Here is a 25,145-nt window from a genome sequence, read left to right on the forward strand (position 1 = left end):
TAGGGTGATGATGCACTCATGGAAATATGTAGTAATACAATCGTTACACTCACCTGCGCCAGGTGGTCCAAATATCAAAAGATGGGGAAAATCTCCAATATCAGCAAGTTTCTTCAAATTCTCTGCTTGTTTTGGATGAAAGTCTAGCTTGGATAAGCACTTGGGTCTGTATTTGTCAACCCACAAAGCCATAGTGAAGTTTTCCCCAGAATATTCACACAGATTAAATTGTAAAACACTAGACAACTTGTAAATTAAAAATGAAATGGTTTCATCGGGTTCAGCTCTTTACGGGGATCGAATAGGCGAGCTGGCAGTGGGCCAGAGTGGAATCGGTGGTAACGGCACGCGCAACGTCTCGCCATCATTTACATCTGATCACGCCGATTAATTGATTCTGCCGACGTCAAAGCGATACTAGAGTTCAGATCCAGAATAAGGCGCTTGCGCTTTACAATGAACGCAAGCGTGGCATTTGTGCGGCAGTGAATATATGGCGTAACACAAGCCTGGCGCATACCAGGTCCATCTTAGCACATTGTGTCGTATAGTAAGTAATTCTGTATTGAATCAGGTCAAAAATGTTACCATCACACGGATGAAAACTGCCAATCACGCGAAAATTCCGTCTGTCACGCACAACATGTTGTCAAAAACAACCACCGATTCCAGTCCGGGCAGTGGGTGCCTGGGGGTGGTATCAATAATTCCGTGAATATTGGCAACTACCGGTATCTCGTCTTCTCTTCCAGGAAATATTTAATTTTTCTATTTGAGAAGCATCAATGATTACTTCGACTGGCACACAACATGATTCTTGACTGGAAGTATCAGTATCAGTCATTAATATTTTCATCATTTCAAAACACCACAAAACTGCGATACAATGAAAAGATAGAAAGCTGTCGAAACGACTTGGAGTAGTCTTTGAGATCAGAAGAACATGGAGTGAGATTGATCACATTAATGATATAATGAAGTTGAACTTGAATGGACGGACACTGGACAGTTATAAACTGGTACCGGTATATATTATATTAAATCCAATGAAATCATTGAATGAAATGATTGAGAGGGAGACCGGTATCTCCTAATATTACTTGGGTCTAAGGCCGTTCGATTAGTTTCACGCTAGCGCACTACTAGAGGTGTACGTACCAACCTGCGAGACTATAGGGAGATATGGTATTCTCTTTCTACTGCACCATCGAGATACTTGGACGACGGAGATGCGATACGGCTTTCAGTAAGGTCATCTAGTCTGCACCCCCATTTTTTCTAGTGGGATAGCCGCAGTCCCGCAGATACCAGTTTTCGGTCTGACCCGGCCGGGGATCGAGCCCACGACTTACCGATCAAGAAGCTGGACGCATCAGGCATCACCATACACTATCTGAGGAGGGTTGGTGTGATTGCATGCAAAATAAGGTCAGTCGCAACATGCAAAATAAGGTCAGTCACATGCAAAATAAGGTAAGTCACCATAATGTTAGGGTTGGGGGTTAGCGTGTTTAGGGTAGAGGTGAGGGTCATTACGGCTGGCGTATTTTGGAGGGTGTAATGCCGCTAACACCCCACCCTAATGAACCGCACCTCAATCCGAAGAAACCCCCTGAACCAGTGGTTCCCAACCTTTTTTAGAAACGCCCCCCTTATGATAGTGAAAAATTTCGCGCCCCCTTATCGTCACATCACAAAATCCAACCGGGATGCTAGCAACTCCAACAGATTTTTTGATGGTATGGAAGGTTACAACTGTTGATGAGAGAATAATTCGGTGTATATATAGAGAAAGTAGCGTGAATTAGAGTTACAGTTGAACGCTTCTTCGCACTCCCAAGGTTGGGAACCACTGCCCTCAACCCTAAGGAACCGTACCCAAATTACACAAACCCTTACAGAAACCCACCCGGGACCCTAACCCCCAACCTTAAGAACCTTCCATAACAAACATGATTGTGAGTTTGTGACTGTCCTTGTTCTGCATGTAGCAATTGACCTTATTTTGCATGTAGTACACTGACCTTATTTTGCATGTGACTGACCTTATTTTGCATGTCGTGTGACTGACCTTATTTTGCATGTCAAGACTGACCTTATTCTGCATGTCGAGACTGACCTTATTTTGTATGTAACGATTGACCTTATTTTGCATGTGACGGTCCTTATTGTGCGCGTCAGAACTGCTCAAGTGCCCATCTTTAGATTTAGGACATAGATAAGGAATTTCGATGTTGATAAGAAAAAAGTAAATTGATAGTAGGACTACTATAGGAAAGAAAATTAAATTTTAAATCGGAAAAAGTTGAATTTGAAATATGGAATTGAAGTACAGATCAGAGATCATCATATGTGTGTGTTGAAACATCTTCGGATTCAAGATCTAGATCTAGGCTATAGTTGATTACCGTATATAATCTTGATGTTGATATGAAAAAGTTAAATTTCGATTTGAAGTTGGTATAGGAAACATATTTTAAATCTGATTTCATAAAAAAATTGATTGGAAATTTGGTTTTAGGCGCGGACTATTCCAACCATAATAACTATAACCCCAACCCTAAAAGATCTTCACCCCTACGTACCCTAAACACGCTAACCCTCAATCCTAACATTATGGTCATGGTCACTGACCTTATTTTGCATGTCGCGACTGACCTTATTTTGCATGTGACTGACCTTATTTTGCATTTCGCGACAGATCTTATTTTGCATGTTTCTGACCTTAATTTGCATGCAATCACACCAACCCTGTAGTCTAGGGCAGGCCAAGGTAAGTGTCTCATTCAAGAAACTACTCCAAGTTGTTTTGGCAACAATTGCGATCTTGATGATCAGCACCAATTGCAACTGAAGTAGTCCTCGCAGTCACTTGCAACCACTCAACCGACAGCAACCAGCAAACTCAGCACCGACGCCGCCGAGGCCGAGCGCGTTTTCCCGCCACAGAATACACTAAACAACGGACTGAGCGGATGGAATTTCATCGTTGATTTTAGTTTTGCATGATCGAATAATGACATCATAGACCACTGTGATTCTAATAGAATTCTCGGGAAATTTATATGTTCAGGTGAAACACACAAAACATCAGGGGCATCATTGTATTTTTTAGTTTAGAATTTCTACCAGAATTCCGAAAACTACTTGCCAGATTTCACAATAGTTTTTTGTGACAGGTTATGGGGATATCTAATCAAGAATGTGACTTAATAAGTAGACACAGGTACCCAACTGTAAAACAGATTTACGATCAAAATGGTTTGAAATAACTCAGGAATAGGAAAATACCAGAATCACAACCAATTCGATGAAATATCGCGTTCTTCAATACATAGATACACTAGAATTTCCGACGAAATCGATACATATATAATTGAAGAATTACCCATGCTGGGACCCTAAAGGAAGATATTCAACCCCATCAGTGGACGTAAGTACCCCTAATAAAGAATTGTTGACGATCATTAAGCTTCGGAATGACAAAGGAACAGAACAGAATCCGATTGAATTCGGTGGCATATCGCCTCGTTCAATACATAGACACACTTGAATTTCCGATGAAGTCGATACATATATAATTGAAGAATTACCCATGCTGGGACCCTAAAGGAAGATATTCAACCCCATCAGTGGACGTAAGTACCCCTAATAAAGAATTGTTGACGATCATTAAGCTTCGGAATGACAAAGGAACAGAACAGAATCCGATTGAATTCGGTGGAATATCGCCTCGTTCAATACATAGACACACTTGAATTTCCGACGAAGTCGATACATATATATTGAAGAATTACCCATGCTGGGACCCTAAAGGAAGATATTCAACCCCATCAGTGGACGTAAGTACCCCTAATAAAGAATTGTTGACGATCATTAAGCTTCGGAATGACAAAGGAACAGAACAGAATCCGATTGAATTCGGTCGAATATCGCCTCGTTCAATACATAGACACACTTGAATTTCCGACGAAATCGATACATATATAATTGAAGAATTACCCATCCTGGGACCCTAACGGAAGATATTCAACCCCATCAGTGGACGTAAGTACCCCTAATAAAGAATTATTGACGATCATTAAGCTTCGGAATGACAAAGGAACAGAACAGAATCCGATCGAATTCGGTGGAATATCGCCTCGTTCAATACATAGACACACTTGAATTTCCGACGAAATCGATACATATATAATTGAAGAATTACCCATGCTGGGACCCTAAAGAAAGATATTCAACCCCATCAGTGGACGTAAGTACCCCTAATAAAGATTTATTGACGATCATTAAGCTTCGGAATGACATAGACAAGTCGATACATATATAATTCTTCAATTATATATGTATCGACTTCGTCGGAAATTCAAGTGTGTCTATGTATTGAACGAGGCGATATTCCACCGAATTCAATCGGATTCTGTTCTGTTCCTTTGTCATTCCAAAGCTTAATGATCGTCAACAATTCTTTATTAGGGGTACTTACGTCCACTGATGGGGTTGAATATCTTTCTTTAGGGTCCCAGCATGGGTAATTCTTCAATTATATATGCATCGATTTCGTCGGAAATTCAAATGTGTCTATGTATTGAACGAGTCGATATTCCACCGAATTCAATCGGATTCTGTTCTGGTCCTTTGTCATTCCGAAGCTTAATGATCGTCAATAATTCTTTATTAGGGGTACTTACGTCCACTGATGGGGTTGAATATCTTCCTTTAGGGTCCCAGCATGGGTAATTCTTCAATTATATATGTATCGATTTCGTCGGAAATTCAAGTGTGTCTATGTATTGAACGAGGCGATATTCCACCGAATTCAATCGGATTCTGTTCTGTTCTTTTGTCATTCCAAAGCTTAATGATCGTCAACAATTCTTTATTAGGGGTACTTACGTCCACTGATGGGGTTGAATATCTTCCTTTAGGGTCCCAGCATGGGCAATTCTTCAATTATATATGCATCGATTTCGTCGGAAATTCAAATGTGTCTATGTATTGAACGAGGCGATATTGTACCGAATTCAATCGGATTCTGTTCTGTTCCTTTGTCATTCCGAAGCTTAATGATCGTCAATAATTCTTTATTAGGGGTACTTACGTCCACTGATGGGGTTGAATATCTTCCTTTAGGGTCCCAGCATGGGTAATTCTTCAATTATATATGTATCGAGTTTGTCGGGAATTCAAGTGTATCTATGTATTGAAGGACGCGATATTCCACCGAATTGATTCGGATTCTGTTCTGTTCCTGAGTCATTCCGAAGCTTAATGTTCGTCAATAATTCTTCATTAGGGGTACTTACGTCCACTGATGGGTTGAATGTCTTCCTTTAAGGTCCCACCATGGGTAATTCTTCAATTATATATGTATCGAGTTTGTCGGAAATTCAAGTGTATCTATGTATTGAAGAACGCGATATTTCATCGAATTGGTTGTGATTCTGGTATGTTCCTATTCCTGAGTTATTTCAAACCATTTTGATCGTAAATCTGTTTTACAGTTGGGTACCTGTGTCTACTGATTAAGTCACATTCTTGATTAGATATCCCCATAACCTGTCATAAAAAACTATTGTGAAATCTGGCAAGTAGTTTTCGGAATTCTGGTAGAAATTCTAAACTAAAAAATACAATGATGCCCCTGATGTTTTTTGTGTTTCACCTGAACATATATAATTCCCGAGAATTCTATTAGAATCACAGTGGTCATCATAGTGTCCGATTATAGATAACTAACCTACGGTTAGTTATCTATAGTCCGATATGGCGTCGACACAAGCAAACCTCACGCCTCAGTGAAATTGTAACACGTCACAATTTCCATTTGGCTACAGCCAATTTGGCGGTCATTTTTGACCGGCTTACCGAGCATTAAATTTGATAAAACGGGTATCAATCGGAAGCTGACTCTGCACTGATTACGAAAATATAAATTTTATTCCGCTCGTGGCCCTGGAACTTCCACAATCAGCCTAGAATTTTTCATTGTTATGGAGATTGACATTAAGGCGAAACGAGAGAGAAGCTCGAGAGAAAAAGAGCAAGACAGCATTGTTGCGTCCCAATGCCAATCTCCATAACAATGAAAAATTCGTTTTGCAGTAGCGACTGTAGGATTTCTGCAAGTGTCTAATTATCAAATGTAAACATTCGATGGTCTACGCTTAGCTAGACACTTTAGTTAGACACTTTGAAAGACTATTCGTCCGGCAGATCTGTCAGCAGCCCTAAATGTTAGTATTCCCGAATCACCTATTATATATATATATGTAGCAGACACCTAGTCTTCAAGAGTTACCGACCCGTGGCACGACTTCAGGTATTATTGGTTCCACCATAGTGTCCTATATTGTGTCGACACAAGCAAATCTCACGGCTCAGTGAAATTGATTCACGTCACAATTTCCATTTGACTACAGGCAATTTGACGGTCATTTTTGACCGGCTTGCCGAGCATTAAATTCGGTAAAACGGATATCAATCGAAAGCTAACTCTGCACTGATTACGAAAATATAAATTTTATTCCGCTCGCGGCCCTGGAACCCCCACAATCAGCCATTGTTATGGAGATTGGCATTGGGACGCAACAATGCTGTCTGGCACTTTTGCTCTTGAGCTACTCTCTCGTTTCGCTAGACAGCATTGTTGGGTCGTTCGCCTTTAATCTGAGGATCGCGAAGATGTTGGACGTCATCAGCTTCCAAAATAGGCCGCGGGTATCATTTTTTGAGCCGGACCACGGAACATTTTCAGATTTGGAAATGAGTTCGCGGCCATAAAAGGTTGAAAACCACCGGATGTCCAATCTACTGGTGTATATTTTATGATAATATATGGAATAACCAATATTATTGACAGAATTCATTCACAAATTTTAACAAGTAGGCCTAGATGTATAATAGTTAGGGCTGGGCAAAATCGAGTACCTGAGTGATTCGATTCTGAATCACGTAAAATGCTTCGAGTCGAGTCGAGTAATCGAGTATCACTCATTATGACGTCATAGCAGAATATTATTTGTCAAAGTTCAAATATGTACCTTTTAAGCGACCACAAAGAATATAATGCCTGTTACCCATCATATTAAGGATACTTTGTTATTTTTTTCGACCATACCGATTTCATTGCACTTGGTGACAATATTGTGGGATGATCATAACTTCGGAAATGTGCTATTTCCAGTAACGTTCGTAGCTTTGTACTTCATGTTTCGTATGCTACGATACGGTCAATCAAGGTTTCAAGGCTTCAACAGTGAAATTAGCACAAACTCGTTGATCGTTGATAAACTCCTCGTTGTTAAATCAACTTTCAGTGGTGAGGAGCGTATAATTTCAGTACTCGAAAAAATCGTTTTTTACTACTCGACTCGAATCATTAAAATTAATACTCGAATCATTGTGCCCAGCCCTAATAATAGTAAGCCCGCAAGAAGTTGCATGAATTACCTTATTGAAGCCCGAGATTGGTGCTTTTTTGGGCGGAAGGGGGCTGAAATTTTTTTTTTCGGTCCTGGTTACAGCACACAACCAAATAACCGCATCGACCTAGCAGTATAGCTGGGCTGTCAAACACAACCGCAGGACCGGATCAGGTCCACAAGACTATTTCATCAGGCCAGTGAAGAAATCTGTCGCAGACCCAAGCAATCAGCAGAGCTGACATTAGAGATGGCCATATTCAAAACCTATGTTCCACTACACTCCTGTATACGTCCATAGGCGAAGCTCTGAGGGTGTGACGTCACATTGACTAACCATGTATTCATACATCATTGCAAAATTCGCAAGTAGGCGCTAAAGAGTGTCCGGAATTTGATCCACGAAATTTGAATTTGAATAAAATAGTATTTACGGTGAGCACAACTATAATAAATAAACGAAGAATCGGTCACCGTAAATACTATTTTATTCAAATCCAAATTTTTCGACGGCAATAACTCCGCTTCCACTGGTTGGAATTGAACCAAATTTGGTGAGCATCGTTTCTATAGACAGCCTAGCACTTTCATGGGGTTAAAAAAAATTTCCATTTTTTTTTTTTTTTTTTTATATAATAAATAGAAACTTTCTTATCCTGTAGCGAAGCGGTTACTGGCTGGAAATGAACCAAATTTTGAGTTTAGGCTTAAATTAGGTAACCTAACAATTTTATCAAGTAGCCAGTACGATTTGACAAAAAAAGTGAGTTTTGAAGAGCCCTACTGCACACCCGCTTTCCCCCTCCATGCTATCTGTCGATGATGAGCCCCTACCAGTTTCCGAGTCTTTTGGTTTGACCAAGCCAGGGATCGAACCCACGACCTACCGATGCAAGAAGCTGGACGCATCACCATTAAACTATCTCGCTCGGTAAGCTGGTAGAGATGATGACTGTGAACATGCAGGGTTCGTAATTGTACATCGCTAAGTCATGTCACACGGATAAGACTATTAATGGGCCGAAATGCCAGTCCTAACCAGTAGGTTGCACATCAGGTGGTTTCCAAACTTTTATGGTCGCGATTCCATTTCCGATTTGAATATGTTCCGTGGCAATCGAAAGCACCTTTTCCCAGACTTACTCACGGCCAGAGGTGGTCAGTAATGAAGTACTTCTACTTTTTCGATGTACTCAAGTAGTTTTCCTCTACTTCTGGTACTTATTCAAGTAGATATATTTTCGTTACTTCTACTTCGTAATACTTTGTGAACTACTTAATTACTTCTCGCTATTTTCAGTTTGTCAAGTAGAAGTAGTCTATTCCCCCAATAAAAAAGATAGCCTAGGGAATTTCGGGGCTGTTTTCAAATAGTACCAACATTTAATTTTCATAAAAGTCATGTAATACCCAGAATTTTCGTTGCGCTTCGCGCACAGTAGATATGGACGGACATATATATATTAACGAAAGTATCGTTGAATATAATTTAGATACCGGCTTGGTTCCGTTCACACCGCATGGTCGGGTCACCTATACGAAATACTTCATCACAATAAGTATGGCCGTCCATCAAGTTTGAAACTATCGTTTCGCAATCTAGCAATAACATATTATACCTAGCTGCCCATGACGTGTCTTTATCTGGAAAAGTGGAGTTTGACTTTTTTAACGTTAGACTAGTTTTAGAAGACCACCGTTGAAACTTTTTGGAGAAAACACATGAAATATATTTTCCGCTTTTTAGAAGTAGTAATTGTATTTTTCTTTCAAATACGAGTATTAAGTTGAGTTCTAATTATAGTTTATTAGTGTTAAAGCCGTATCCGACACAATTTCTCCGTATTGCTCTTCGACAGAACTAGGGGCCGTATAATATGGGGGAGGACGCCATGCCATGATATTCTCGAAAACGGGGTGTTTGAGCAGGGTTGTAACCAAGTCACAAGGCTCCGAGTCACAAGTCAATCTCACTTTTATATTTTTGACTCGAGTCAAGTCGAGTCATTTTCAATTCCCACCGAGTCAAGTCCGAGTCCAAGTCTGCGAACAGAGGATCGAGTCCGAGTCATGGTATTATGACTCGAGTCCGAGTCCAAGTCATTGTGTTGACTGCTCAGTTTCCATTTAAAGTCTTCCTAAACCCACTTTTTTAACTCTGTTTGGTGATATTGAATGGTTCGCATTTATAATATATCAATTTTCCTCACTTTTAGCAGTTTCTGCTCGCATTTTCAAGCACCAGTACCAACAAACGAACTCCCAATAGTGTGTTGGCTTCGAAATTACAATGAAATGTCGGTCTTGGCCGTCTGAATCTCGAGTCAATGACTTGCTTCGAGTCATGCGCAATGACTCGAGTCCAAGTCGAGTCAATGCACAGATTGACTCGAGTCGAGTCGAGTCATTTTCGTATTTTGAGAAAATGACTCGAGTCGAGTCGAGTCATCCGAAAATCGTGACTCGAGTCTGACTCGAGTCGAGTCATGACTCGAGTCATTACAACCCTGTGTTTGAGTAAACAAAGAATTAGTATCTCCTTTCCATATCAATGGTATCATTTACATCCCATTATGAGGACGACTGGTTATTCTGGCAAAAATTGACACATATCCTGGGATGCGTCAATATGAATCAAGCTCTCTACACCCTTCGCGTATAGCTCCATTTGCAGCTTTGACAGTCCACGCGAACGAATTACGATCGTTTTCACAATAGTTACTTACTTGAGTAGATTTAAAGTCGGTCAATTCTACTTCTACTTCAAGTAGTTTTAAGCTGCTTATGAAAGAAGTACTTCTACTCGTACTTGAGTAGATGTTTTCGTCGCTACTTCTACTTGAGTAGCTTTCTTGACTACTTTGACCACCTCCACTCACGGCCTATGTTAGAAGCTGATTAGGTTCAACATTTTCGCGATCCTCAGAAAAGGGCAAACGACTCCACGCTTGAGGACCACTATCTTTGATTAAAGAAACCAAACGGCCTTACCAACCCTAGGAATATGCGGTTGTCTTAAAATCAGCCTTATTACTGTAAATGATGGTTATACTTTAATTTATTGTTAATTGCACTTTTTGCGTACCCACACTAAAATTATCACAAGAGACACTAAACGCTCGTAGCGTGAACGAAAATTTGAAGTAACATGAATCTTTCCCAAAATAAGATATTGTTTATGTTAATTACCAAATAATTTTCAGCTTCCTTTAAAACTTGAAAATTCCGGACATTTAGGCGTATTTCAGCATTTCCTCCAGGACGCGTTAGGGTAAATTTTTGGGTTGTAGATTCATACGCCAAAGTGACGCATGCTGCATCTGTCGTTTTTTCATTGTATCGCATGCTCGGACAACCTATCCCAACGCAGAGTTACGGCCACGCCACACAGTGCCGAACGAATAGCCCGAAAAATTATTCGTTCGGTACCGGATGAATACCCACTGCCTTTCTGTAATCCAAAGGTTATCTTCCAGAGGCAGAATTGTCGGAATCTGGTCTTGAACGAAAGCTACTGTCGCACTGATTACGAAAATATAAATTAAAATATGGTCAGGCTCCAGACTTTGACCAAAAATCACCCTGGATATCTGCAGTCAATATTGTTCAGATCAATCGGATGACCGCCAAACAATGACCAATGACCATGACAATTAGGCCTACCCATTGTGGCTCTCTAGTTGTTCGGAGAATGCCGATATTTCAGAATTGGAGAGCGAATTCATGGTGGTTCCAGTGCCTCATAATATTTCAATTGATATTTTCGGAATCGGTGCGACAGTAGCTTTCGATCGACACCTGTACAGTGTACATATTAGTCCAAGTAAGCAAGTATCATATGGTCGACGCGAAAGATCATCGCTATGTCAAGTATGCCGGACCTGAATTGTGGAACAGTATCTCGCCGGCTATCCGACAGTCGTCGAGCATGTCCATTTGTCCATTGTCCAGTTGTCCCCATTCGAGTCGAAATACAAGAATTTTCTTCTGAATGAATACTAGTCAGCCTGCAACAATTACCAGACCACGATCTGGCATATCGATCTCGCCTTCCGTCACATACCACCTGATTTAGTCGCTTATCATTTTATATAATCTTCTTTTACTTTAATTCAGTGCGCATGCCTCCTATTACATCGCCTATAGGCCAATTGGCTTGATGTCAACGACTACTCCAAGTCGTTTGGGCACATCGCAGTCTTGTTATGTTTTGATGTGATGAAATTTTATGAATACACTTGAACTTGAACCAGTTTTATCAAATTTAGAGGTCGGCAAGCCGGTCAGAAATTGCAGTCAAATTGCCCTTGGCCAAATGGAAAGTGTGACGTAACCCTGTGGCCTATGCTAAATTTGTTATTTACTTGGAAATCGCTTAATTCTTATGTTTAAGTTTCAAAAAGGTTGGTGAACCTTGACCTATCGGTCTTCAATTGGGGTGATAAAGATAAGTTGAGCTCGATAAGGGGGTGATGAGCCAAAAAATATGGGAACCATTAGTCGAGAATAAGCCAAACTGACGCATTTCCATTGCAGTGTACTGGAAGACTGCTATTTCACCACTTTAAAGTTTTAAATCCAAAATGAAACAGCTACGAACAAATTCTCCTTGAAGCCAGCATTCATATGATTCCCTATACTTGCTTGAATATTTGTATACGGATTCGGACAATCCGCACTCTAAATTGTGTAACGCGTGGCCGATTTCATACCATTCTTCATATTTCACCGCAAACCATTAACCCTACACGTACAGTCACCGCATGCTATTTAATACCACTTGGTAATATAGACCATCTAACGATACCTATAGTCAGAAAATCAAGTGCCAAATCTCAACTGTAATCCAACATACGTTACACCTTTTTGAATAATACATTGATAAATCCGGAATGATGCAGAGCAGAAATGAGTAGAAAAATGTCAATTTCAAAATGACGTAACTTTTGACCTCGGAGTTCAATTTTCCTCGAATGAAGTTTATTGTTTGAAATTAGTTCATCTATGCATGTAACAAATTTCAGAATATTTTATGTGGTGGTATGCACTTGTCCAAGTTTGGAATGGCCCATTGCACTTTTTGTAGTATCGTTGAAAAAATTATGTTAGAAATGACGACGATAATGATGACGACTTGTCATTAGTCAAACTCCCGCCTTGGCTTGCAAATAGCCTATAATAAAAACTTGAAACTACATATTAAAACATCGAGTCAATTTTTCTATATCCATCTGATAATAACTAGTTATTGGTCAAGTTTACATTACATTTGCAAGTACTTTGACCAACGTGCAGCATTGATTTACGATCTTACATATTTGAAGTGGTAATGTACCCGACGATGACTGGCGTGCCGATATCTTGGAGCCGATATTTGCCTCCGGAGAAATATCGCATTCGGTCAACTTCGGCCGATGTTTATTGGACTGCAAGGACTTCATCTACCGTATTCTTTGGTCACTACGGTTGCATTACATTCCTTGCTATAAATCGTTGCGAATTAACGCTGCTGCAAATTTTTCGTAATCAGTACCGCGGTTAGCTTTCGATTGATACCAAATCACTACCAAATTTCACTAAATAGTGACGTAAATTTCCTTTTGTCAACTGGAGAGAATGATGTATTCTATAATCTCAGTGAGCCGTACTTTCCATTTAGTCAAAGGCAATTTTCGACTGGCATGCCGAGCCCTTAATTTGATAAAACGGGTACTGTCACTGTGTGCGCGCCTCTACCGAAGCGCCTATAGAAAGTATCAACAGCGCAACGTTTCTCTGCGACGCCATCGTAATTCCAAACACAAGCTCATTACCCATTGCCGCTACCCAGGGCCGTAACAGCACTTCGTCAGGCCCACCCCAAAACGTTGGTTTTGGGCCCCCCATAAGGTGGTAAACCGGACTTCTGGGGGGCTTCGCCTCCCAGACCCCCCCGACTATACGCTGTTTACGTTTAATATACGCTGTTTCTTCATTGAGTGTCCGTTTAGTGAGTCAGGTTTGCCTGCTTAATCGCGCGAAGCGCGAGAGATTTCTATAATTCATGACTGAATCGGTCAATATGATCGGTATTGCTTATATATTGCTATCAATTTTTATCCCCTCCCTGCTTCCGTAATCTGATTTACCGGTATAGGCCTAGCTAAGTAAGGTGTGCTCGAAAAGGTAGGACCCCTCAATAATAATTGAACATCTCCGGGTGTATACCAGACATGGGGTGATTACTTTATGAATGTAATCGATTGCGATTACTTCAAAATGCTGTAATCGTCGTAATCGATTACGATTACTAATCGCGATTACCCCATGTCTGGTGTATACCCGTTGGCAGAAACGAAACAGCACTTCGTCAGGCCCACCAAAAACTTGAGTCTTGGGCTCACATAGGGTGATAAACCGACCCCCCTCCCAATCACGTTGTTCGCTTTTACCACGAAATTACAGTTGTACTGTTCAGTTAGCCAGAGCCAAGCGCGAAAATTTTTGACAATTCATGATAAAATCAGTCAATAAGATCAGGAATTGCATATATATTGCTATCAATTTCTTGTCCTCTCTACTCACTAGGGCCGTTCAAAAATTACTTTTTTTCCCCGATTCAAGCCGGTCACCTCTTAAATCGTCAGGTTGCAGTAGAAAACCTTGCTCACCAAATTTCACTCGATTCCAACCAGTAATGGCCTCCGCAGATCCAATTAAACTTTTTAATTTATCATGGAAAATTAAAAAAAAAATTTTCCAAATTTTTCTGCCAACCCCATGAAATTGTTGAGCTGTCTTCAAAGACGTTGCAAAACAAATTTGAGTCAATTCCGACCAGTAGAAGCGGAGTTATGTGAGTTTTTCGTTGACAAATCGCGGATTATCCACCGATCAAGGATAATCCGGGGAATATCATCGAAAAACTCGCATAACTCCGCTTCTACTGGTCGGAATTGACTCAAATTTGTTTTGCAACGTCTTTGAAGACAGCTCAACAATTTCATGGGGTTGGCAGAAAACTTTAGAAATTTTTTTTTTTAATTTTCCATAATAAATTAAAAATTTTAATTGGATCTGCGGAGGCCATTACTGGTTGGAATCGAGTGAAATTTGGTGAGCAAGGTTTTCTACTGCAACCTGACGATTTAAGAGGTGACCGGCTTGAATCGGGGAAAAAAAGTTATTTTTGAACAGCCCTACTACTCACGTAATCAGATTTACCGGTAGAGTTGAGTGAGGTGTCTTTGAAATTGTAGAGCCCGTAAATAATAATTTAACATCTTCTGACGGGCGGACTCGTTGGTATGACTTCGTTACATGATGTTATTTCGTGATTTCGTGATTTTGTGATTTCTGCTATATCAAAAAATGTAGGATCGCGCAAACGTACTAAACACACGATCACACGATTTCAAATTGGTATTTCTTCACTGGCATCTAATTTTTCCCTGCGGGATGGTATTTGTCTTGTGAGGTTCAGATTACCAAGACAGGAACATTCGGCGCCAGTCATTTAGGCGCCTATGGACAAATAAACCTATATGTATTTCGTATATATAACAAAGTTTTCGGTCACCATAACCATAAGGGCAGTCCTTTTCGGCCAAGGTTTTCGCTGCTGATCGTTCTGGCACACTTCTTGGAGTCGCGTGTTACATGGCCTAAAACTGAATATGTCTTGGTGCGTCGTGGCGCGGTAATGGCCAACGCCGATATGCCCATTTCTATAAAATCTTGCGTATTTTTCCTTGAGGGGAGAGTACTAGGCTTACCATATTTCGGAAATGAAAAAAGAGGACACTTTTTCAGAAATTTCAGACAAGCAAAACTGGAGAAGAATTCACAAAAACAGGTAAATTTCACCCGCTTCATGATCGGTTGACTAAAAAAAAAAAAAAAAAAAAAAAAAAAAAAAAAGGTCATCACTCAGAGCCCAAAAACACGTTTTTCACTCCACATTGCCAGGTGGATGACTAAAAAAAAAAAAAAAAAAAAAAAAAGGTATTTTTTTCGCTCAGAGCTGAAACCACCACTTTTCCCTCCGAAATACCCGCCGGAGCTTCACTTCTGCGCTAATTTGCGTCATATCACTCGCAATTTCCTCTAAATCTGACCTAAATTTCCAAAAAAGAGGACAAAATCTCAAAAAAGAGGACAAAAGGGCGTCCTCCGAGGACACTTTCAAAAAAGTCAAAAAAGAGGACGTATGGTAAGCCTAAAGAGTACCCAATAATCGTAACATTTGGCAACCTGAAATCGCGCGTAGCGCGAAAAAGTTTCAAAAAAATACTCTATAATTTATGCTAATTCGCCAAAAAATTTGGGGCCTCCTTTCGAGCTCGCCCCCCCCAATTGGGAGGTTTGGGGTGCGGCAGTTACGGCCCTGCCGCTACCCCAGCTGAGCACACTCGCCGCGCAGCCGTACATTTGTTCCTGGGCTGCTGTCCCATTTGGCCAGACATCATTGTTGCGTCACAATGTCAATCCCCATAACAATGAAAAATTCGAGGCTTCCAGGGCCATAAGCGGAATAAAATTATATTTTCGTAATCAGTACAGCAGCAGCTTTCGATTGGTACCCATTTTATCAAAGTTCATGCTCGAAAGCCGGTAAAAAAAAATTACCGCCAAAACCGCATGACATGGACCAATCGCAGTGAGCCGTGAGATTTTCTTGTGTCCACATCATATAGGACACTATGGTCTAACAACCAAAGCGTATCTGATCTTGAGACTGGTGATACTGTTCTGTACTCAACGTGCCAATCACATATATCTCTACAAGTAGGTCTTTCAGAACCTATGCGCGACAAGAATTGGACACGGAACAGAATTAAAGGCATTTATTATATGATATATTGCAGCATATACACTTATACAGCATATATTCATTTAGGAATATACGTCACACAACTGCAAATCACAGCATTCATCAATACCTTCGACATCATCGGCGAGGGATTATTTTCAATTCAACGTTTTCGACAGGAGATGTTGTCGTCATTTGCTTCAAAATGAGAGGGGGAGTTGGTGTTTTGTCAGTTGGAGCGAAAGAATAATTTCTCAATATTGTGCAGAATGCTAGTTTAATTTCCAGCAACGCAAATTTGAAGCCGATGCAATTTCTTGGGCCCGTTCCAAACGGCTGATATATCACCGGGTCAATGTCTTGCATATTCCTCATTCTCTCTGGTTTGTAAACTAATGGGTCTTCCCATAGGTCAGGATCGCGGCAGAGAGCGGCAATGGGGATCCGTATATCCACACCTTTTGGTATTCGCAGACCGTTAATGGTTACTTCTCGGGAGGCACATCTAATAGTATTCGCGGCTGGGCAGTACATCCTCAAAGACTCGTGAATACACATGTCAAGATATTTCAGTTTCATATTTACTGTGTCGAAATCAATCTCATTCACTCCGCCGAAAGCTTCGTCGATGTCTGCTTGGAGTTTGTTCTGAATATCACTATGAAAGGCAAGATTGTAAGCGAGATATGTCATAGCCACAGCTGTAGTGTCATATCCAGCAAGTAACATTGTGATTGCATTTGCCGATATTTCGGAATCACTCAAGCCCTTCTGATGCTGTTCTATCTCCTCGGGAGTCTTTCGGCACTTGACCATCCCTTCCATGATATCAAAACGACTGGCATGAGGGTAATCTTCCTTCTCTTTGAATGACGGGCCAGCTGTACGTGCTGCTAGGAACTTCCGGCAAACTGCTGTAAAATATGAGGCATGTTTTTGGCGACTACCTTCCCCGATATACCTACCAATTGCAGGAAAGGAAAATTTGAAGAATATGCGAAATCGCTGAACAAAGTTGTTTTCAAAAAACATCCGCGCTCTCCTGGCCATTTCCGGTTCTGGTAGAGACTCGTCCTGCGAGTTTACATCAATGCTGAATGCCGTCGAGCAGATGACGTCCAGGGAAAGTCGGTTGAAAAGGTCTTTAACATCGACAACAATAATGTGTCGATCTTCTACGAGTCTTTTGATGCGCAATATTGTATTGCCAATGCAATTGTTCATAATACCACTCATACTTCTTAGTTTCGCGTTAGAGAAGGTGGGACTGAGTGCAGATCTCATTCTTTTCCACTGTCTTTCTCTTGAGAGAAATACTCCATTCTCCACGTCTTTGGCACCAAAATACCGCGGGTTGCGAAATCTGTTGGGAAATTCCGAAAAATCTGTAACCATCACGCGTCTTATGATCTCCGGATCATGTATGACAACAAACGGGCTCGTCATCATGTATAAACCCCATACATTTCCGAATTTCTTTTTACATCGTAATTCATAGTCGATAACATTCCTGCCATATAATAATGCAGCATGGCCGAACTTGCGAAAAGACGGGGGTTCGTGAGGAATCCCCCATTTACTTAAAGCAGTCCATTGTTGTCGTATATACAGGTAAATCAGTGTAACTGTCAAACAAATCAGTAGCGCTGTTTCAGAGATCATATGGCTGCTGATTGGGCGCCAGTGTTTTCTAGAAATAGGATATCGATAATCAGTCAATATCTCAAACACCTGAAAAGAAAAGTGATGTGATATAAGCATGAAATCTGCGACAGCAATGTCATATTTCACTAGTAGCCTACATCCATACACCACAAAACTTAAACACAGAGCGGATGAGAAGCAATACATCGCCATGACCGACATATGTAAATAGAATAATCATTCGCATCTAATACAATAAAACCACCGATTCTATTATTTATCTCATTGCATTTGGCAACATGGTTGCAGTTCAGATTTGGTTGCTATTTATTGTGAATCGAGCAACGAAAAGGGTTAATTATGATTGCGAAAAGACGTTGTATCGCTCACAAATACCCAGAATTGCTAACTGCCCATAGTTCTACATTACACAATAATCAGCTGAAAGAGAGCATAGTACACAAAACTTCATTGAGTTGAAACAAATAGGTACATCATGCAATACATGACCCACTTTAATACCTTTAAAATACATTAATCGCTGACAAGTAATATAAACATATAAACTATACCTGTTCCATTAACATTGTTGGGTTATTATTTTTTTTTATCTGAACAAGTCACACACAATGTACAATGCGATAAGACACAATGCGATGTCATGAACAGATAGGAGGATGTCGAACGACACGCATCAGTAGCGATCCTTTACTCTAACATCCACCTCGGCCTAGAGTGCCCGATGTCACAGTTCTTTTCGATGTTGATCTTTTTTGAAGCCGGGTCCCTTTCTACTAGTTCTTTCCATTCCTTGTGAGTGCTTTCTTTCGTCGGGTCTTTTTACTGGGCTTTTTTTGTCGCCGTAAGAACGGCAACGGCGGGGGAAGAGGAGCCCAGATAAACCTTCGGCGGGAATCGAACCCGGTTCGCCTGCGTGCTGGGCGCTTATCGTAACCATTACACTATCTCCCCCGCTATCATACAGGAAGTTCGTCAAGGGGAGCAGTGAGCATTGAGCAGTCTATTGAAGAGAAATACCGTACACTACTATAATTATATTACTACTTATCCACGACAGTATACGCTCTAATCAATTTGTGACAAAACGACGTGGTCTCAGTTTGCTATGGTTGATTTCAGAGGTCACACCACCGTGTCGAGAACATGTAATTGTATATTGTACACACTAGAGGGTGCAAGAACCCGAAATTATGATAAGAGTAATTCATTTGAGATTTGGGACCAAATTTGGCACCTTTTGAAATGCAAATTTTTCTGTTTTTCACTCCACCCTAGTAGATCATGGATTCAATCCCCAGCCGGGCCATACCAAAGATTTAACTTTATAACTGAAACGGTTTCTTCATATCTCCATAGTCACAGCATCTCTATGGTGCAGACGAAAATAAACTGATCCCCTCCACGCTCCACCTAACCTAACGAGCGTAACTCCATTCGGAATCCAATAAAGTGGATACCTGATTTTCCCAGCCTTACCCACCCCTTGATAGTTGTACAATGTACAATGTACATGTTATGTAACTGAAACACTGTTTTCTATGAAGACTACAAAAAGTTGCTCATAATTCTAGATGACAGAATAATTAGCACATTGCACAATTTCTTGGCGAAAATGTAAAGTGCTACTGGTGTTGTATAATATATAGTTCAAATTATTGAATGAGATATGTTAATCCAAACGTGACACTGGTTTCATTATAAACATTCCCTCTCATCTCTTGACAGATTCTAAAAATTTTCGGGCACCCCTTACGCTATCCACACTCACAACATTCAAGCCCTTTTCAAGCTCATTATTCATTGCGTCATCAAATGACTTTGCATCATAGGCCGAATAGTAAACATTTTGTCTGTCTGTGAGCAGGCAAAGATTTGGATTCGAGGAAATCTGTTTGGCTAAAGCAAATGCGTCTTCCATTAGGTCGCCATTAGCAATCCTATTGACAAGTCCAATTGACAGAGATTCCTCCGATAGCATTGACCGACCAGTCAATATTAGATCAAGTGCTCTTGAAATTCCTATCATTGCCGGTAAACGAACAGAACCACCATCAATGAACGGAACTCCCCATTTGCGATTGAATCCGCCAATTATGACATCGGGCGTTGCAATACGAAGATCACAAGCCAATGCCACTTCCAAACCACCACCAATAACATATCCGTGCAACGCAGCAATTACAGGCTTTTTAAAGGGTTGTCGTGTAATTCCCATCGGTCCGAATTCTCTTAAGTGCAGATACTTTTCGTCTTCAGTTGTTGTCAAATCAGAAACCTCAGCCAAGTCGTATCCAGAACAAAACGAGTCACCATTACCGCGCAGAATGGCCACGCGGCTTTTGGAATCTTCTTCAAAAGCTGTCATCGCCGCATTAAGTTCTTTTGCCATTGCCCAATTCACAGCATTTTTCTTTTGAGGTCGATTCAGCGAAATTATGGTGACGTTTTCACGTCTGTCCATTGTAACAAAATCAACAACTGGTTCTGAAGAGGTTGACAATCTGCCAACAGCCAATGATGGGAATCTTCTGATAAAACAGAAACTGGCCACCTTCATCATACTGACGAAAATCAATCTTCAAATCGTACAAAACACTACTCCGCTTGATGCTTTAGCAGAAGTCGGCAATCGATCGACAGAATTAGCACGGTTGATTGATCATGCTGCAGAATCTTTTTGAGAGAGAGGGAGAGAGAATCATTATTGCAAATCAACAACAACCAATGATATTGTTCGATGTTGATCTTAGGCTTCCTCGCTCCTTTCATTCTCTTTGAATTATTCATTGATCTGTCTCTCTCTCTGTCTCTCTCCTTCTCTGAGCCTTTTTTGGAAGGACGACGTAAGCACAGTGACGTAGGGAGGACAATCTCAGATAAAACTCGGACGCTTCGGAAATTGCTACTGTCTAGAACAGGGGTTCTCAACTTCCCTTGTATAACGGGCCGCATTTTAACTGCAAAAGACGCTGCGGGCCGCAGAACAATGTTACCTTGTATTTATGGGCTACTATTAAATTTAGGCTATTGTAGCCTATTTATCAGTCGTGTACAGGCATTTAGTACATTTCTATTAAATATAAAGTATCAATGGACAGCGTTCGTAAGTTTGCAGCTGCTGCTTGTGAGAATATGTATCTTCTAACGGCGCATGTAAATCCCTTCATGGAGCGTGCATTACATTCGTTGCCAAGTCGGTATATGCAGCTTCAAATCCTTCTACCAGAGAGCCGAACCCTCTGTTCCAATGCGATAACTACAGAGGCCATTATGACATTGAGTTCTGAGTGATATGAGAAGAAGTCCGGTGTTTGGGGCCATTTCTGAGCAAACCAATCAACTCTCCTCCTTTCCGTTCATGCCTGGGACCCTGTACCAATAGTTGCAAAAGTCAGCTTTGCCACGTTTGCCCAGCCAGCATTTCTCTGCATATATGTCCAGTGTCCACTCTGATAAAATTCAACCAGATAATTAGTTATGCAATGTCGCTGGATTCGTCCAAGGCTGTGGGGAAGTAGTCTACGCTCCAACGTGTTTCAGAACATGCGATAAGAGATGGTCTGATATTGATGTTACTCGTCTGGTCACGATTGAGTCAGACGACTGTATCTTCGAAATTTTTCAGGTGATGTTGTCCTTGCTGCTAAGTTCGGGAAACAGCAAATATTCGCAGACTATGTTACGGTTTTATTGAAATCACACCTTCTATATCAGATTTCGTAGGTTTAGCGATATTCGAAGCAATTTTAAACGATGCGTCTGTAACGTTGTCGGCAATCTCAACAACCGTTCGCAGTGAGTCAAACACTCTTTGAAAGTGTAGGCCTACTACGTAGAGGGATTCTCTTGAACCAGAGTCCAGCCGAATAACGATTCAGAACAATAACAATCTGAAGTCGAGCATATATCAAGAAACGAGAACACATTGCAGCAGGGGTTCTCCAACTTTTTTTAGTCACGCCCCCCCTTTTTGATAGGGAAAAATTTCGTGCCCCCTTATCGTCATATAACAAAATGCAACCAGAATGCTAGCAATACAAACGGTTAGTTTGATGGCATGGAAGGTTATGGGCGTAGACTAGAGAATTCTCAAATATGAAATTCGGACTATACACAGATAAATGACTACGAATTGGTGATAAATTGCGCCCAGCGCAAAATTTATTTTCAGTTGACCACAGCTTCGCGCCCCCTTCAGATGCTTCCCGCACCAAAGGGGGCGCGCTCTCCAGTTTGAGAACCACTGTCTTCAAGAATGAGTAATCAAACGAAACAGAGACGGTGCGATAAAAGAGCTAAGTATCTAAATTAATTTGTAACAATACCGTGTCATTAGTACTTGCGTTTATAATGAAAGATGTCGCGGGCCACAAAATATACGTCTGCGGGCCGCGGGTTGAGAACCCCTGGTCTAGAATCAAATCGACGCATTTAGGAAACTGATAAATAAAGATCACCCGGGCAATTTGGTCGCGATGTTGAGGTCTGGCAGAAAGTATTGACCTATTTTTCTAGTCACCACCATCAGAACCAGATAGAACAAGGACATGACGTAATTTAATTACCGACATTCTTTTTAAATCATTATCTTGTTAAATTTTGCACTTAGGATAGCCTGTATTCATAGCAATTTACAACGTTGTAAATTGCTATGATGTATTTTTTTTAACATCCGTGGTATTTCGACATCTTGGTCATTTTACATCATACCGATGACCGAACTATAGAAATATAACCGAACTGTCATTCCAGACTTTTTGTAGAACACGACTTTACGCATATCGGATGGCGAGGAGGAGCCCTTTCGAAACATAGGAAGCTATTCTGGTTCTGGAGTCGACCCCAGTCGGACTCGTACCCGCAGCCCTTTGGTGTTGCATCAGTAAAACGTAATACTCTATACTCTCCCTATAGCCATGGTACTCGGAATGCCAAAAGGTCATAGGGTGCCGCGAACTGCCGAGAGATCCAAAAGGTTGAGAACCATGGTCTAATACCGCGACCCTCACCGGTGCACTTCTCATACATTGGCTGTTTTGATATTATCAATACCAAGTGACACGTTGCTACTTTTAAATTCCGCTAATTGCGAATTTGCCAGAGGTGGTCAAAGTAGTCAAGAAAGCTACTCAAGTAGAAGTAGAAGTAGCGACGAAAAAAATCTACTCAAGTACGAGTAGAAGTACTTCTTCCATGAGCAACCTAAAACAACTTGAAGTAGAAGTAGAATTGACTGACTTTAAAAGTACTCAAGTAAGTAAGTAGTTGTGAATACGATCCTAATTCGTTCACATGGATTGTACAAAGCTGCAAATTGAGCTATGCGAAAGGTGACGAGCTTGATTCATATTGATGCATACCAGCAGGTATCCAATTTTCGATAGCATAAGTATAAGCATTCGTCCACATCATGGGATGAAAATGATAGTATTATGACGTGGAAATGCGATACTAATCCTCTGTTTACTCAAACAGCACGTTTTAGAAGATATCATGGTATTGCGCACTCCCCTATATTATAAGGCCTGTAGTTTAGTCGAAGAGCAATACGGATATGGCTTGTTGGATACGGTGTAAACACATTGTGCGATTAGTAAACGTTAATAAAAAATATAATGGACCGTAAAAATGCCATATTGTGTAGCTTTATTTCTGGAAATTGAAGGCATTACTACACTTGCTTTGCTTTTATACTTCAACATGTACGTTATCCAGACAAAAGAACTGATATTATAATTAGAAATCAAATATATGGTACTGGGAATTGAAAGTGAAATCTAAATCTAAAAACGAAACATGTATTTAATGTCTTTAGTCCAGAAAGTTTCGAAGGTTGGTATGCTAAAACAGCTCTAAAACTAAAGAAAAGTCAGAGTCCACTTTTCCAGATTAGGACACGCCATGGACAGCCAGATTACGATATAAGTATGCTAGATTGCGAAACATGAGTTTCAAACATTATGATAAGCCATATATACTGTGATGAAATATTTGATATGGCGAAGGGTGACAATGCGGTGTGAACGGAACCACGCCAACCCGCTACCTAAATTATACTCACCGATACTTTCGCGGAATCATATTGGATACTCCGCAGTCACTGGGCGCGAAGAGTGACCAAGTTTTAGGCTTAACTCAACTTTTATGAAAATTAAATGTCGATACTCCTTGAAAACAGCCCCGAAATTTCTCAGGCTGTCTTCCTGATTGGAGGAATAAACTACTTCTACTTGACAAACTGAAAATAGCTAAAAGTAAGTAAGTAGATCACAAAATATTATGAAGTAGAAGTAGTGAAATTCAGATCTACTTGAGTAAGTACCAGAAGTAGATGAAAACTACTTGAGTACTTCGAAAAAGTAGAAGTACTTCGTTACTGACCACCTCTGGAATTAGCGATTATGAAAACCGAAGTCGCGCTTCAAAGAAAATGTCACGTCGATCTACTTTCATTTCAGAATTTGTACTGACGCATCCGGTCTATATGTCGCAACACTATAAAAGACCTATGTGACCACACAAACCTGTGTACACTGTACAGTGTACGTACACTCGTACAGTTCCAATTCGATGGGCAATCGCCGCTAGCTGATGCGGTAAACTCAAACAGCTGACACATATAGGGCTTAATTCATTCTAATACCAGCAAAATTTTTGCATGCCGAAAATAAGGATATTTAAATCGCGACAAAAACGCCTGCGGCGACTAATTCGAAGCTTGTCTCTATCTGTGATGATACACACCTGGACGTTGCACAGAATCGCGAAATTTTCGGTAAACTGCATGTAATCTAGCTATTCTCCATCTACATTCTACTTTCAATCACTATCCTCTTAGTCTTAAACCATATCCACAAACAATCTGAGTAAGTATAGGCAAACCCAAGCATCGTATACTCTGATACATGGGGGAGTAATTCGTCATCATCAAAACACCACAAGATTGCTATATAATGAAAAGATAGGAGGGGTTGACAGTAAAACTTGAAATCTATTATTTTTATAATGAATTGAAAAATTTCAATAGCTCTGCGTCAGCTTTGACTAGTAGAAATTGAGCCTAATTTGGTGTACAGCGTTTCTTTTTCAGGCAATCTAACAATTTAATCAGTGAATCCCCGGGATCCGGAAAAAATGTTATTTTCGAACAAGCCTAATGGTTACACATCAACATTGGGACACTTCAGCTTGTTGACACTTGTGTATGGTGACATATGAGCAATGAGCGTGGTGACAATGAGCTTTGGGACACATTGGCATGGTGACAC

General features: G+C 40.6%; 3 protein-coding genes across 5 annotated transcripts in view; all 3 read right to left on the bottom strand.

Moving 5' to 3' along the window:
• The window catches only part of LOC145455118 (replication factor C subunit 3-like), a 120,857-nt gene that overhangs the window by 3,260 nt on the left and 92,452 nt on the right, over positions 1-25,145 (bottom strand). The window contains exon 2 of one of the 3 annotated variants that reach the window (XM_080333074.1): positions 54-688. In XM_080333074.1, coding sequence (XP_080189200.1) covers positions 54-192 — 139 coding nt within the window. In that variant the 5' untranslated portion in view covers positions 193-688. Of the gene's footprint in view, positions 1-53; positions 3,018-25,145 lie in introns of those variants that run through there. The other 2 variants (XM_080333073.1, XM_080333075.1) reach the window with 2 other exon arrangements.
• Positions 16,232-18,078, bottom strand: LOC145455110 (cytochrome P450 3A30-like). The gene has a single exon (XM_080333063.1). It carries the CDS (start codon positions 18,076-18,078, stop codon positions 16,351-16,353), a length of 1,728 nt encoding a protein of 575 aa, XP_080189189.1. The 3' UTR covers positions 16,232-16,350.
• Positions 17,944-20,527, bottom strand: LOC145455125 (short-chain-enoyl-CoA hydratase-like). The gene has a single exon (XM_080333083.1). It carries the CDS (start codon positions 20,435-20,437, stop codon positions 19,589-19,591), a length of 849 nt encoding a protein of 282 aa, XP_080189209.1. The 5' UTR covers positions 20,438-20,527; the 3' UTR covers positions 17,944-19,588.

The sequence above is a fragment of the Botryllus schlosseri genome, chromosome 14 (genome assembly GCF_051294905.1).
Source record: "Botryllus schlosseri isolate E-star chromosome 14, Bs_hap1, whole genome shotgun sequence".
Classification (NCBI taxonomy): domain Eukaryota; kingdom Metazoa; phylum Chordata; class Ascidiacea; order Stolidobranchia; family Styelidae; genus Botryllus; species Botryllus schlosseri.

Bases quoted from the DNA above. Each gene is read 5' to 3' on its own strand.
- LOC145455110 (XM_080333063.1), bottom strand. From the start codon at position 18,078: ATGTCGGTCATGGCGATGTATTGCTTCTCATCCGCTCTGTGTTTAAGT.
- LOC145455125 (XM_080333083.1), bottom strand. From the start codon at position 20,437: ATGATGAAGGTGGCCAGTTTCTGTTTTATCAGAAGATTCCCATCATTG.